The sequence below is a fragment of the Parasteatoda tepidariorum genome, chromosome 8 (genome assembly GCF_982258835.1).
Source record: "Parasteatoda tepidariorum strain Cologne lab strain chromosome 8, Ptep-v5.0, whole genome shotgun sequence".
NCBI lineage: Eukaryota > Metazoa > Arthropoda > Arachnida > Araneae > Theridiidae > Parasteatoda > Parasteatoda tepidariorum.
The window spans coordinates 108,671,568-108,687,349 of record NC_141762.1 but is presented as its reverse complement, the minus strand read 5'-3'; the positions used below and the strand labels follow the sequence as shown (position 1 = coordinate 108,687,349).

Here is a 15,782-nt window from a genome sequence, read left to right as displayed (position 1 = left end):
TGAAAGGCATTATCTTTTGGATAAACGAGTTTTATTATTGCGTGCAAAATTCAAATTTTTTTTTCAATATTAGTCACAATAATCAAAAAAATAAAATTGATATTAACGGATCCAAAAATTTGGGCTGTTTTCCTAAACAAATTATTGGAACCCTATTTCTCAAATTGCATTCTATATTCGGTTGAAAAGACGCTATGTTTATTCAGAGCCTTTTTGCGCCTGATTTTGTAACTTAAAATAGTGTACTAACTAAATAGCATATTTGAAGTCACCCTCTCGAACCATTAAGATTGAGTCCCAGAACGTGAATATACGATCATTAGATCAAAAGTTATTCAAGCTGATCTGTTTACTTTTTGCGCACTGTGTATTAGATATAATAATAATAAACATTCGTTCTAACCATAATTTTTATTTCGATCTAACCATAATTTAAAAAAAAGTAGTCTCACATTAGGAGTCTTTCTCCTACTTTTTAAGCATTGTTAAACATTCTTAACACTAAACATACCATAATCGGTCAAATGACCGTTTAAGAACTTTTACATTGAAAATGTACTTCTAACAATTAATATTCTTTTTTGTATTTTGTTGGTTTCGAATAATACTTGTCGTATACCTATTTCTACCACACCTGGTCATTTGACCGGGAGAAAAATTTATTGCTTTACAAGGTTATCAGATCAGAAGTTACGATGTAATGCATGTTCAACGTATTGCATTCAATTAGTTGCACATTTCTGCAAAAAGACTGTTGCGTAGTTAGTGCAATCAGAATAACTGAGAATTCAAATTTCAAGAAAGTACCTAAAATTTTAGACTGGCATTTTTGTGTCAGAAGAAGTGACAAAAACTAAATGTTTTGGCAAGTAGCTTACATTTTATTTTGATAGCTTTACTTCATTTCTAACTAACTGTTAGTTTTTACCCAGAAAAATGTCGAAACAATCAAGACAGCACAAGTTCTTAGAAGATATAATATTAATTAGTATAAGAATAATTATAAGAATTATAATTCTTATAATTATAATTCGTATAACCAGGGTTCTCACTCAATTTCAGAAAAAAAATTCCCTGACTTTTCCAGGTATACCAGGAAAATTCCAATGAAAATCGAGACCCTATTTTCATCAGAAAACTTTGATTCTTTTATTTTCAATTTGAAATATTCGATTTTCTGTGTAAAAAAATATCATTAAATGAGGAGGGGAATATTTCAGTTTGATTAAAATGTGAAATTTTCACAACAAATAATTGCAATAGATGTAAGAATTATTTAACTCGAATCTCAATAACTGATTACTGTTACTGACAATTTTAAGACTGGTTATTTTCCACGTATAATACAGAAATATTCCAGGTTTTTATAAAGGAATTGCAACTTTCCCAGACTATACCTTGATTTTTGGAGTTAAAATAAAATTCCCTGACAATTCCAGATTTTCCCTGTTCTCCCTGACCTTTCGGAACCCTGATAATGTACAATTCTTATATAATCTTATAATTATGAGAATAATTATAAGAGTTATAGAAATAATAATAATTTGAAGAAATATGTTTGCTGAAAATGCACAATGGAAACACACTGTAGGGGAGAGTCAGGTAGCCCCGCCCACTTAAGGAGTATTGCTTATATTTCTGTATAATATTGAGTAATAATCAATATTTTTGTATGTTTCTATTGTTTTATCATCTAATTAAATAATGTAAAAAGAATAAACCAAAAAAAGAATAGTTTAACTTAAAAAAAATAGAAATTTAAAGAAACATGTTTTTCAGCTCTTTTCAAAATGTGTTGGGTAGCCCCGCCCAGTTACAAAAATTATGTTTTTTGACTGTTTTTTCAGGTGTAAATGAGAATGACCAATGTATTGACAATAGTTAAACCTCATTTATCATTTTTATCACAAAATTATTTTATTTATTACATATTTATATACTTTTAGTGAATTCTATAATTTAATAACAACAATATTTGTTGTTTAAAATGCATATAACATTCAAATTTGAACCAATAAAATAATAATTTTTGCAACCGTACATTCATTGGCGAAATAAAATTGGGCGGGGATACCCGACATTCATGTGAGCGGGACTACCCGAAATTCAATTTTTTTTTTTGTAAATTTGTAATTACTCGAACAATTTTTCACATATAAACTTCTTTCTTTGTGCAAATTAAACTTAAGACTACATACTTCAATGCTGTACGTATAGAAAAAAAATATTTTTTTAGTATTAAAATGAAGTTTAATCGAAACATTCAACCAATTTTTCCTAATTTCACGACTACTGTATTCAACATATTTTCAAAACTATTGTTTACCATGTTACCAGCTGTATAAATACTTGAAACTTTGAAAATAATCTTTTTTTAATATAACAATTAATGTCTGATGGCCCATTGACTTGAAAAAATATTCTATACATATGAAATTGACAGTGGGCGTGAATACCCGACAATCCCCTATATGTAAAAAATGTGTTGAGCAATGAATTAAAAATTCTTATTCGTTTGTAATACATAAAAATTGGCAATATACAATTTTGTTTAAGTAGAATTAAGTTTTTGTTAGTTTCTTTCTTTCCTAAAATCCATATTTCACGCATTCAATCAAGAAACATAAAGTCTGGTCATTCGACCGACTATGGTACAAGAAATAGGTACAGTGTTGTATGAGAGAGAAAAACTCACCACTGATTCCATGTCTTTAAGGCTAATAGGTTTCCCAAGCATCATCTTATAAAAAGGACGAATAAAGAAAGCTAAAAAGAAGAGCAATTTTACGTTAATTACGTGACTGAACATTAACTGAAGGGCTTTCAATTAACAAAAATACACAAACAGATTGAAAGAAATAACATTCGAGTAGCTTCTTGTAAAGCAAAAAAATTTAATTCATTCATATTCTTTTTGTCTTTTTATTTATGCAAAAATATTCATGGTGTGCGGTAGTGGGAAGAACAGAAAAAATTAGTTTCCAAAATTGGTAACATTTTATTATCTAACAATCAAAACCTAGATTAACAATGATTCACCACCACCATCATCATCGGCTCAACAGACCAGGGTGGGCCTGGGCCTTCTCAAGAAGTTTTTTTCAAGGCTAACCCGTTTTCCTGCTAGCTTTTACTTTTTTTTGGTTTTTAAGATCCACGAAGTCTAAGGCCGCCTGCTGCTATGAGAACAAGAAATCGCGCATTTCTAAGGTCTTCTTTCTCAACTGACTTACTCTCTCTCGCCCACCCTAGCCAAACTCTGTCTTAAATAATGACGTGACACCCCTACCTGAAATGGTTAAACCTGGTAATTATAGAGACTGTCGCTACTCCAGATGAATGGCCAGACATTAAATTCATTAGATTTTAACAAAACAGTTCAACATAGGTTTTTTTTTACTGAAAAAAAAAACTATTTCAATGAAAAACCTTAAAAAGAATACAAGTACACTTCACATTTTAGGGGGTCACAGTATCCTTGCAACAATTTTTTTAAATAAAGATATAATCATTCATTTTGTGGGTGCTTTACATGCTCATTTAAATTATAATCAATAATTTATCTTCAAAAAACAATTAAACTGTTTAATTTTTTTAAAATTTTAAAAAAAAATTTAAAAAATTCAAAATTTTTAAATCTCTAAGGCTTTTTTATTTTTACGGTTTTTAAAAAATGTTTTTTTCTTAGTGATTACAATATTCATCTTAACAATTTTGTGCATTCACTTTTTTGAAATAACAATTAAAATAATTTTTACAAAGTATTTTGTAAGAAAGTGGCAAAAAAAAAAAAAAGGTTAAAAATTCCTGTTAGGGATATATAACATGCTGTAAAAATTGTAATATCTCATAAAATGTTTATTCCATGCCCAGTTTAACTAAGTGTATTATGCTTAAGATAAAAAAGTTTACTTCAAAACTTTATCTTAAATAGAAAAAAAATCCTTAGGGATTTGATTAAGATTAAAACTCAAAATTATCATCGATGAGAAAAAGCACTTTACAGTTTGTCTGCTGAGCAAGTTTTGGTATTAGGGCAATCTAAAATCATTCATAACTTTTTTAAAAATGCAGATAGAGAGATGATTTTTTTTTCAGTGCATTTGAAATAATTTTAAGTTTTATTATAAGCAATAAATTTTTTTTTAGATGTTTTGGTCATTTTTTAAATCAAGAAAACAATGTTTTCCTCAGTGACACTGTAATGAATGTTAGGCTAAATAACATCTTATCAATTAAGACTAGGTCAGAATTGCTGCAATTGATGTATCTTACACAATATTTATCTTTTTATGACTTTATACAAAAGAGGTAATGGGACCTCTACAATTATGTAGTAATTATTATGCACTGCTTTTGAAGTCCTATAGAATGGATGCATTGCGAAGCTAATAATGCAATAGAGTACTGTCGTGATGAGCTATCGTTTGATGCAAAATAAAAAATATATCAAAGTATGAAATAAACTGTTTAAAAGTAACTCAGCAAATGTCTATATTAAGGTGTCTCTAATTTCTTTTAACTTTTAAAAACTTAAAATCAATAGAGCTACCTCTAAGCCTTAAAAGTTTTTTCTCAAAATTCTTATATAGTAGATTCAGCACTATTTGTTGTTGTTGCCATCGAGGATGAGGGGTGTGATGGTTCTTGTCTCCAGTGACGCCATCTATGGCCAAGAATTCAATTTCTACCACACTTGCTTACAGGGAGAGAAAGCTCAATCTCCAATTCAGTACCCCAGAGGTAAAATTTGTTATGGGAATATGAAGGACTTTGTGACCCAACAGATTTAATGTGTGCCAGCTACCATTTACTACACGGGGAGTCTTCGGCCGACTGGATTTGAATTTCCGTTCTCACGAGCGGGAGCCCAGAGCACTATTTTTAATAAACAAAATTAAGTGTTTAACATTAAAGCAGTGTTTCCCAAACTTATGACTTTTGTGTACCCTTTTTAAATTTTTCGTAACGCTGCGTACCACTAATAAAAAAATGAATGTATTTTTTAGGATAAAAAAATTGCACAAAAGTTAAATATCACTACTGGCTGTTGACACCACTTATTATTAACTGTTAACTCCGCAAAAAATAGCTAATAGAAAAATACCTAATCGTACATTTTCATGGCTAGCTTTGTTTTGAAACAAAATTTTTGTTTGTTACAAGATATTTTGGATAAGAACGCATACCCCCGCTAAACTGTTCCTGTACTCCTCGGGGTACGCGCACCACACTTTGGGAAACACTGCATTAAAGCATCAAATACATACATTAAAATAGCCATTTAACTTTTATAAACTTAAAATTCATAGAGCTACCTCTAAATACTTAACATTTTAGTTAAAAAACTTCATATTAATCTTTACAGCAAATTGAAGAAAAGACTTTGTAAAGCTAATATTTACTACTAATTACTAATTATATATATATTAATATATATATGTTAAAGCATATAATGCAGTTATTTCATAGAATACCTAGTTATTCCATGAAATAACTGATCGTGTCAGTTAAAGTGTGTAATATGTTATTAATATGACACTTTAACTAGTTATTCTATGAAATAACTAGGTATTCTAATGAGAGACTAATGAGACTATTAACTAATGAGAGACAGTTAGTGTAAAATAAACAATTTATCTAAAATGAAATAACTAGGTATTCTATAAATAAACTAATGATGGACAAATTTGTGCAGCGTATAAATGGTATTTATGGAAACGTACCACAAAATTATTTGTTACAACAAAGATTACTTAAGTGACACTTGGAATTACAAAGAACATTATTTCTAAAACAAAAAAAATTTTTGTTGACATACTGGGTTTTACACGAAAATTTTTTACATTACTTAGAATTACAAAGAACATTGTATTTGTCGTGCGAGATACATGATATAGATTATTTCACATTTTAACGGGCTGCAGATCGTTATTCTATGAAATAAGTAGTTAAACCATGAAATACGAGAGAGTTTTACACTTTAATGGACACGATCAGTTATTTCATGGAATAACTAGGTATTCTATAAAATAACGGATTTCATACTTTAACGATAACATTTATATAATTAGCAAACCTTGAGTAGATGATAAATATGTTTTAAAAGACTTACAATCGAGGAGTTTTCCATGATATACAGCCATGCCTGCTACCCTTCCAATAAACTTAAAGTAAGATATATGCTCTTCATTACAAACTCCAGAAGCAGGATTGATTTGCAAGGTGTAATTATCTCTGAAAACATATAAACCATTATACATTCAGCAGTTTAATAAAAACATAACCCTAATAAACAATATTACTTCATTATTGAGAACCAATATTACAAAATACAGACCCCGAATACTGCAAGCCTCCAAGAGTCCTGTACAGAAAATAATATTGGTCCATTATAGAAAGCCATTCAAGGATCAATATTGAAAAATCTAAATATCCCAAAGTTTACACAACATTATGAATTTATAAAGGTTCGATATAGAAAATAATATTGGTCCATCATTGAAAGCCATTCTAAGACCAACATTAAAAACACATTCCAATATTTACCCAACTTTATAAGCCTATAAGGGTCCTGTATAGAAAATAATATTAGTTCTTTATTGAAAGCCCTTCTAGGACCAATATTACAAAATATAGACACTCCAATATTGACCCTATATCGTAAACATACAAGGGTCCTAAATAGAAAAATAATATTATCCCAATGTTCAAAACCATTCGAAGAAAATAGTTTAAATAATATATTCATGTTAAAAAATATAAAAACCCCAATATATTGTCAACCTTTAAAGCTCCTGCATAGATATAAATATTTATCCAAAATATAAACCCATTCCAAGACCTATTAGTACAAAACAAATACACCTCAATATTGATCCAATATCAAAAGCAATTCTAGGAACATTGTGTATAGAAATATATAGGACCATTACAGGCTTGCAATTTAGGACCAATTTTGTATTGATATATATTAAACCTGGAAAGATTTGGATTTTTAATAATTAGGTATTTTTTAAAATTTTCTAGACAACCATCTTATACTGCCAAACAAGCAAAAAAATACAGACTATTAAACAAAACAAAAAATTCTAAATTAACATTTATCTTTACTAAGATTCAGCATTCTTGAAAATGAGTGAATTTCTTAAGCACAGAACACATAATTAATTTATTAGTTTATATTATATGTGTACCATAAAGTACATTAGTAAAACTATTATAGAAGTTTAATTTACATATGCCTGATACTCGTAAATATAAATTTCCCTGCGGCAGAATTTTTTTGAGCCTATCTGCGACAAAACTCTCTAGCACTAATATCTTTCTACAAGATGCTTTAAATAATAACAAACATATATGCTACTAATTTAAAATAACAAAAGTCCTGTGATTACAAAAAAAGAAAGGGAAAAAAAAAAGAACTACGTAATTTTTTTAAATTTGACATATTTCTTATCCTAATATTATGGATGATATTCTCGTATATTGTTAGGGGGAAACACGCACAAATTATTTCCTTCTTCGCATTTTGTAAATAATCATAATAATTAAAAATCATGAAATCCATAGTAGAAAGTGCCGGAAAAAAAATCGATGTTGAAATCACGCAGATTAGACTTCTCAAAAAGGGGTTAGGTGTTGTAATAAATAGTATCCTATAAAAGAATTCGGATTTAGAAACTATGGAGAAATCAATAGCAATAACTGCCAAATATTTTATAGAATCATTGCTTTAAAAAGTAAATACTCATATGCATGATATGAATTTTTCATATTGTTTGAAATATATCAAGCAATTTAAAAACCATGTGAAAATCAATACCAATAACTGCTGAAAAAATACAATCAAAACATTACATCGATTTGGGATACTATCAGCCTAAATTGAAAAGGGATCAAAATTTGATTATGTAAATGCACAATTCAAATACTACGAGTAAATTTTTGTAGAAAAGAAAACTTTTTCGGCAAGAACTCCGTAACGTTCTGCAACAACGTTGCCGTGTCGCTTAATCCATGGGTCTCTAATCCATGCTAAATTAAGGGATCTAAGAAAGGACTGCATATGAGCGCATTTCATTCTTTGACATAGTGGTCTCTCTTCAGATATCATCTCCGAAATTTCCAAAGCAAAATTTTTAAAAATAATTGTCGAATTTTTGTAATTAACATTATTTTAAAGAGAATTTAAAAGTTTTTTTTTACATTTTTGCATATCATCATCATCAATGGCTTGACAGCCCAGGGTGGGCCTTGGCCATCTCAAGAAGTTTTTCCCAAGCTAACCTTTTCCTGCTAGCATTTTACAGTTTTTAATGCTAAAAGGTTTTTTTCTAGGCCACCTATATATTAATCAAATTTGTCCTGCCTCTTTTTTGTGCGCTAACTGATCTGGCATTAAAAACTCTTTTTGTGGTACAGTCTTCATTCATCCTGTTAATGTGGCCTGCCTGTTTTATTCTTTGTTGTTTAATAAAGTAAATAAGGTCAGGCTCATTATATGAGTGATGAAGCTCTAAATTTGTTCTATTGAATCAATAAAAAAATATTTTTTTCACAAATAATTAGTCAGGATACATTAAGTGGTGTATTTTAAGAATTAATACACAATTATGTATAATTTTCTGGACAACTTTAGAATGTCATACAACACAATATTAGTTAGCTTATTTAATTTTTGGAACAGTCTATGTTACATATTTTTGATTTGGTAATTGGCAGTGTACAGGGCTGTGACTCAAATCTGGAAAAAATATTCCCTGTACATATTATACACAATAAAATAAAAGGAAACACACAATCACTGTGCTATTAATTGACCAATATTAGTCTAGCTATACTAGTTTTAATTGCTGGAAAAACTTTGAACAGCTTTCAGGGTGTTTTAACAAAAAATAAGCCCCGTTTCAGTACATTTTAAGCACTCAAAAATATTTTTAAGCATTATATACATTAACAAAATACAAAATAATGTTCCAAAACTTTACAAGATCATGATGAAATACTGATTCGTACAAAGAACTCTTTTCTTGATTGTATTAAAGCCACCTTAAAAATATGGAGAGATTTTCCGGTTCAGAGGGTGGAAAATGAAGGCTGAAATGGAGAATATCTTGCAAAATGCAACAGAGTCGCACATGACAGTGCAAGAATCTCACTGAACACAGCTCAGTAGATGCACATGCGGACTCGCAAGAATTACATCAAACATGTAAAATAAATGGCGCTTTCATACACTATGAACCGACAGTAAGCCAAAATGGATTGTGGTTAAAGGAATTGTGAAAACCTTGAGCAGAACAATGTGAGAACCAAGATTTTGCATAATAAGTTGTAAAAATGGACATGGTAAAGAACGAAAATCTCATTTTTGAAAAGGGAAAATTAAACACTTTGTAAAAACACCCAATAAAAAAAGCACTTACAAAGGCTTTTAAAAAAAATTAGGAAAAACGGTACGCACCATGACTTTACTTAAAACAAATAATGCTGTAGTAAATTAAATAGTTTAGTACTAGGAGGCTTCGCCCCCTGCTCGCTGGCGCTCACCTACCCCCGGAACTGCTTTCACAGTTCATTTCGGATTGCTTCGCAGTCCAATGCTCGCTCATTGGATATGTTCTTAACGTCTAGTTTTTGTATACTTTTTTTAATACTGAAGTTCCGAAAACTTTTCACTGTAGAAAATTCTAAACCTGTACATTTCAATATTAATTTGAAATTGCAAACAGTTCACATATTTTTCACACTATTCTAAATCACACTATTCTAACTTTCAGTTGTTGAGAAAAGTAACTGTTGTAAGTTTTGTTTTAAAGTCTTTCCCACCAGAGGGCTAAGGCCATGTGTTGTAAAACAATATGAAATAGTAGTCTGCCACTGAACGCCGGATGTAAAGCATCGGCTTTGATGAAGATAATTTTGTATTTTTAATTCTCTGAAGGGCGCCACCTTAATAATATGGAATTTGTAAAATAAATGTATATATTTTTGATTATTGATGAAGCCCATCATTTTGTGTTTTCATCAGTGTTCAGAAGCAGAACAACTATAAGTTTTTTTATTTTATCACAAAAAAATAAAATGTATACAAAGCAAAGAAAAGAGTAAAAAAATGAGTATAGTCATAGAAAAAGTTAAAATTATAATATAGTATTTGTCAGCTAAAATAAAACTTTTTGTTTAAATCATTGCTAACAATTCAAATTTCTCCGAGGCAATCTTAAAGTATAAATTAAGGTAGTATTGTTAAGTTGAAACACAATATTTTTAGTTTTGATGTCAACAATACAATTCAATTTTTCACAAAAACGATTGTTTCCATTGTTAAGTTCAATGTCAACAATTTAAATTTTTCTGATGCAACTCTTAACCTCTAAATATTTTTTTTTTATGTACACATTTCTAAATGTCAGTATTCAACCACAAAACAACTTAAAGTCCTCAAATTTAGCATGAAGTTGTAAAATGTAATAAAAGAGGGTCATAGCAATAATGAAAGTCGAAGTAAAGTTAGTACTGTAAAATTAAAACATAATTTTTAATCAATGAGCCAAGTTCTTCAAGAAGCAGTTGTAGAAGTAGATTGTTTATTTAAAACTTTTTATCGAATTTCTTTAAGAACACAATTGTTTATTTGGGCATTTGGCAATACAACACTTTTAGAATTGAAGGATTTGTTACGTCAAGCGCTCAGGTATCATAATTTTGATCTAGTTGCGCTTCTATGTCATTTTGATTTATGTTGCTAAGTTAACTTTCAAAAAATTCTATGGCAGGCAACAGCATTTTTATTTTTTAAGTTGTTTATTTTTATTTCTTTAAGAATTCATTATTTTTTTAACGAAATGGTTTTTAACCTAACAGAATTCTTTGCCGACTGTTTTCTCTATGAATGAAGAAAATAAAGTAAATATTCAAGTGTTGTGAAAAGAACCTTATTTAGTTGTACAAAGTACTTCAGCCAAAATTTGGGAGCCATGTAAGACAATTATATATATTAGATCAGAAACACATCATTAAAAGGCAGAATGCTTTGGTGTTTTCAAAGCAAAGCAAACGTTGCCACCAGCGGAAAAGAAATACAGCCAAAATTTGGGAGCCACGTAAGAGAATTATATATAATAGATGGTGGAAATCAAGGTTGGCAAGTTTTTGACACATAACGGTTTTTACCGGTTTATACCATGGTTTTTACCGTCATGTCAAAAACCCCTCTATCAAAAATCCATAGTTTTGGAAAAACTGTATTTTTATTTGAGATTAATTGCTTATAATTTAAATTAATTCATTTTTGGGCAATAAAATTAGAAAAAAAAAGTTGTTAAAAGATATTTAAGAACAGATTCTTGCATTTCTCAACATGATTATATCAAAACATACTATTTGAAGTAAAATATTGGTACACTAAACAAAATTTCAAACATTTCCAAGCATCATTTTGTTTGGCATATTACATTACTGAAGAATGCCAAGTCATTCTTGACTTAGAGTTTGTTACAAGTTTTGAAAGTATTGTTTAGCTTATTTCTAATATTTAAGAAATGCCAAATTATCAAAGCAAAATTCTTTTCAGTTCTTGAATTTATTAATAGTTCCAAGCTTTTTTTGTTTGTTTATTTCTAACAATTAAGAAGTGCAAAATTTTGAATCCTTTGCAAATCAAGCTATAATGATAAAAGTAAAGTATCACTATTTTCAATAAGTATATTACAATATTTCTATATGAATGTATAAGAATACATGTATATAGTTGCAAAATCAATAGAAATCACTTACAACATTCATTTATAAAGGCAATTATGTGAAAATAATATATTGTCGGCTATATGCCATAAATTAAAGAAAACAGTACGTTTTTGACGGTTTTTACCACTGTCATGCCAAAAACCAGTTTCTGACGGCAAAAACCCAACCCTGGCTGAAATATCATCATTGAATATCCCATAGATTGTGCTTTGAGAGGTCACTATTTTTTAAAAGACAAAAGTAAGAAATAAAATTCCCTGTATTGTCCCAATTAGAAAAGAAAATCAAGATTATCTGCATTTTCCCAGTTATTTTACAGGTTTTCCCTGCGAAGTAGCAACCCTGGTGTAGCACCAAGGGGGTGACTAAGGTTAGAGAGAGAGAGAGCAAATTGGAAAACACTGAAACGTAAGAATCAAACTTACACAGCGGAGTATTCAAATAATCCATAGTAAGGGTTAAACATTTCTTTTGAAAGAAGGAAAAACAATTCTCTGGAGGCACCACCATAATCGAGGACTTCCTCTCCATCAAACTCCACCCACAATTTTGTCCTCAACAGTTCCACCCTGGTGACAGCACTGATGATTCTGTAACAGTCCTCCAGAATGTTTGCTCGACTCACCTTCAGCTCAAACTTGCCAGACACATTCGCCTACAAAAACATCAAATGTTTTATTAGAATCGAGACATGCTTTTTAAGTCAGAAATATGCAATTAAACAAAGAGTAAGTAAAAATAAATGTCGTAATTTTATGGGTGTACTACGCAACATGTAACAGGGAGCGTAGCCAAATCCTTCAACAAAAAATAGGCATCTTTTAAGTACTTTTTAAGCACTCTAAAAATATTTTTAGGCTGTATATACATTAACATCAAATGCTTTATTAGAATCGAAACAAGTTTTTATAAGTCAGAAATATGTAATTAAACAAAGAGTAAGTAAAAATAAATGTCGTAATTTTATGGGTGTACTATGCAACATGTGACAGGGTGCGTAGCCAAATCCTTAAAACAAAAAAAGCAACTTTTAAGTACTTTTTAAGCACTCCAAAAATATTGTTAAGCCTTATATACATTAACAAAATGCAAAATAATTTTCAGATTTTATATGATTATGATAAAATAACTAGTTTCTGGCAAAAATAAGTTTTCTTGATGATATTAGCCAACATAAACAGATCTAAAGATTTTTAGGTTTGATTTCAGAGGGTGGAAAGTGAAGCCTAAAATGGGGAATATCTTGCAAAATGCAGCAGAGTTGCACATGAGAGTGCTTGAATTTCACCGAACTCATAAGTATTTCATCAAACACGTAAAATGATTGGCGCTTTTATACACTACAGACAGACAGGACGCCAAAATGGATTGTGAAAACGTTGAATAGAACAATGTGAAAAGCATGCCTTTGCATAACACGTGGCGAAAATCCACATGTTAAAGAAGAAAAAAAATTTCATTTTCGAAAAGGGAAAATTAAGCACTTTTTATAAACACCTAATGAAAAAAGCACCTCTAAGAGCTTCTAAAAAAACAAAAATAAGCACCGTTAAGCACTATTTAAGAAAAACTCCACACTATGCGTAATAAATGTTAATTAAATAATTACAAGAAACTGAGGAAGTAAGATATTATCTGATTAAAAGCTTCATTTGCTTAAAAAATACATAAAAAGTAAACAGTCAAATTTTGTTGCTTATTTGCAATAATTCAAGTAATTTGCAATAATTTAAGTAATAATTCGAGGAATGCTCAAGATTGTTCTTTTTTTTGACCGTGAAGCAAGTCTACTCTCTGTTTATAGTAGCAATATCTTTTGACTGCTTCAATTTATTTGACAGGCCAACAATTTTTAACAGACTCTTCTAAAAGGTGACATGTAAGTCATAGTGGCTCAGGGGATAGAGCATTTACCTTCTCACAGTCTCTTTTCCAAAAATTACTTCTTTTTCATATTTACTTCATGTTAAATTAGTTACTTTTTAAAAATTTTGAAGAATTTTTATTTAAATCTGTGCAATCTTAAGTGCTTTTTTCACCATTTTTTCTTACTTTTCTTGTTTTAAGTGATAATTACTTATCCATTGTGATAGAAATATTTTCTCTCTCAAAACCTTTATTTGATATATTTACGTTACAGTTGATGTCAAAAGTAACAACAAAAAAGAACAATCATTATAAAACACTTATTACCTTGTCAACAATAAATAAACTTCAAAATTTAATTAAATAAATAAATGATAATTTGTAAAATGAACTTAGTCAGGGTATCTGCCACATTTTGATTTTCAAATTCATGACTTTCCATGCCTAATTCCAAGAATTTTTGGTGACTTAACAAAGTTACTCCAACAAAAACACAACAATAAATTCACAAAAGCATTAACTGAAATGACAGGTATAACCAAAACTGTTATACTCTGCATCTTCATATTTATAGATTTGAAATTTAAAAAACAGAGTAAAGAAAGAGAATAATTTGTTTTTCTTTTTTTCTTAAGAACTTTATTCTAAAGATACTTTTCTGACAGGTATAACCAAAACTGTTATACTCTGCATCTTCATATTTATAGATTTGAAATTTAAAAAACAGAGTAAAGAAAGAGAATAATTTGTTTTTCTTTTTTTCTTAAGAACTTTATTCTAAAGATACTTTTCTAGTTCATCGGAAAGGAAAGAAATACTCTTGATTTTTCTGTTCTCATTTAGGAATAAAAAAATTCGCCAATGACTGGCTTGCTTCAGCTAGAATTTGAAATCGATAAAATAAAATAAATGAATAATAATAAAAATTGTGAAATTACAGAAGTTTAAAAGATAATCCGCTCCAGAAATGATGGTTTTTCTTTCATTTTTTTGAAAAAACACCATAATTTTTAAAGAACATGATAAAAATATTTTATATTTCAGTAAAATATGACTGTGATTAGGGATTTTGTTATTCAGTACACCATAAAATTAGGGGGGGGGGGGGAGAGGTTCCACTTTAAAAATTAGATTTTTCGGGGACCTAAATCCATGACTTTTCATGATTTTTTTTTTTTTTTTTAAATAGTTAAAATCATGACATTTCATGACACACTTAGTTCTATACCGAAATTCAAGACTTTCGATGATTTTTCATGACTTTCCAGGTGCGCGGATACCCTGCTTAGTCTCGCAGGTTCAACAATGTGCTAACAGTAAAGTATGATGGTGCACAACTTGCAACAAATACAAACAGTAATAAAGCAAGTAAAAAGAGGCCAAATCAGGACAGTAAGAAAAAAAGCGAGTTCTTTCGAAATCTAGCAACCATGCCATCTTTTTGAACAACATATCTAGGAATAATTAAAATAAATTTTTTACTTCAAACTCCCCAGAATTACTTAATATCATTAATATAGTATTACAAAATACAGCAGATTTATGCTCATATTATATACAATTTATTTCTTTTATTAAAACAAAATTATCTGTTTGAAAATAAAGCCTAAGAAAATAAACTGTAGTAAGCAGTTGTATACATTCTAACCGGAAGTCAAGCATGTCCACAGCTCTAGTTAGTTGCTGTTTACCTTTATATTGAAAAAAAAAACCCACCCATAAATAGGTGGATTCTAATTAGTTACTAATATACAAAAATGGCAACTGGTTCTAATGCAAAGTTTTATGAAACTACAATCTGATAATGTTTTGATAGTAAATAAATGGCAATGGAATCATCATCATAGTTGGCCAGACAGCCCAATGTGGGCCAATGCCTTCCTCTGAAGATTTTCAGATAAATCTTTGGTCTCTAATTCTTTTAATTGATTGCAAGAAAATCAGACTCCACCTAGTCAGACCATCTCAAACGTGGCCTTCCCCTGGTTTTTTTCCCCCAGTGCGTTTAAAAAGCAGCATCTTTTTTATTGCATTGTATCACTCATTCAAATCATGTGAGCCACCCAATTCATTCTATTTAATTTTATGTACTTAAAAATATCGGGTTGTTTATAAATCTTGTACAGTTCAAAGTTAAATCCACTTTTTTTAGTAATTTATAACCA

At 29.6% G+C, this 15,782-nt stretch overlaps 1 protein-coding gene across 1 annotated transcript in view; it reads right to left on the bottom strand.

Moving 5' to 3' along the window:
* Nedd4 (E3 ubiquitin-protein ligase Nedd4) overlaps positions 1-15,782 on the bottom strand; it is a 105,073-nt gene that overhangs the window by 30,629 nt on the left and 58,662 nt on the right. The window contains exons 16-18 of the mRNA XM_043053387.3: positions 12,177-12,406; positions 6,116-6,237; positions 2,696-2,766 (exon numbers count right to left, since the gene is read on the bottom strand). Of these exons, the coding sequence (XP_042909321.1) occupies positions 2,696-2,766; positions 6,116-6,237; positions 12,177-12,406 (423 nt within the window). The remainder of the gene's footprint in view (positions 1-2,695; positions 2,767-6,115; positions 6,238-12,176; positions 12,407-15,782) is intronic.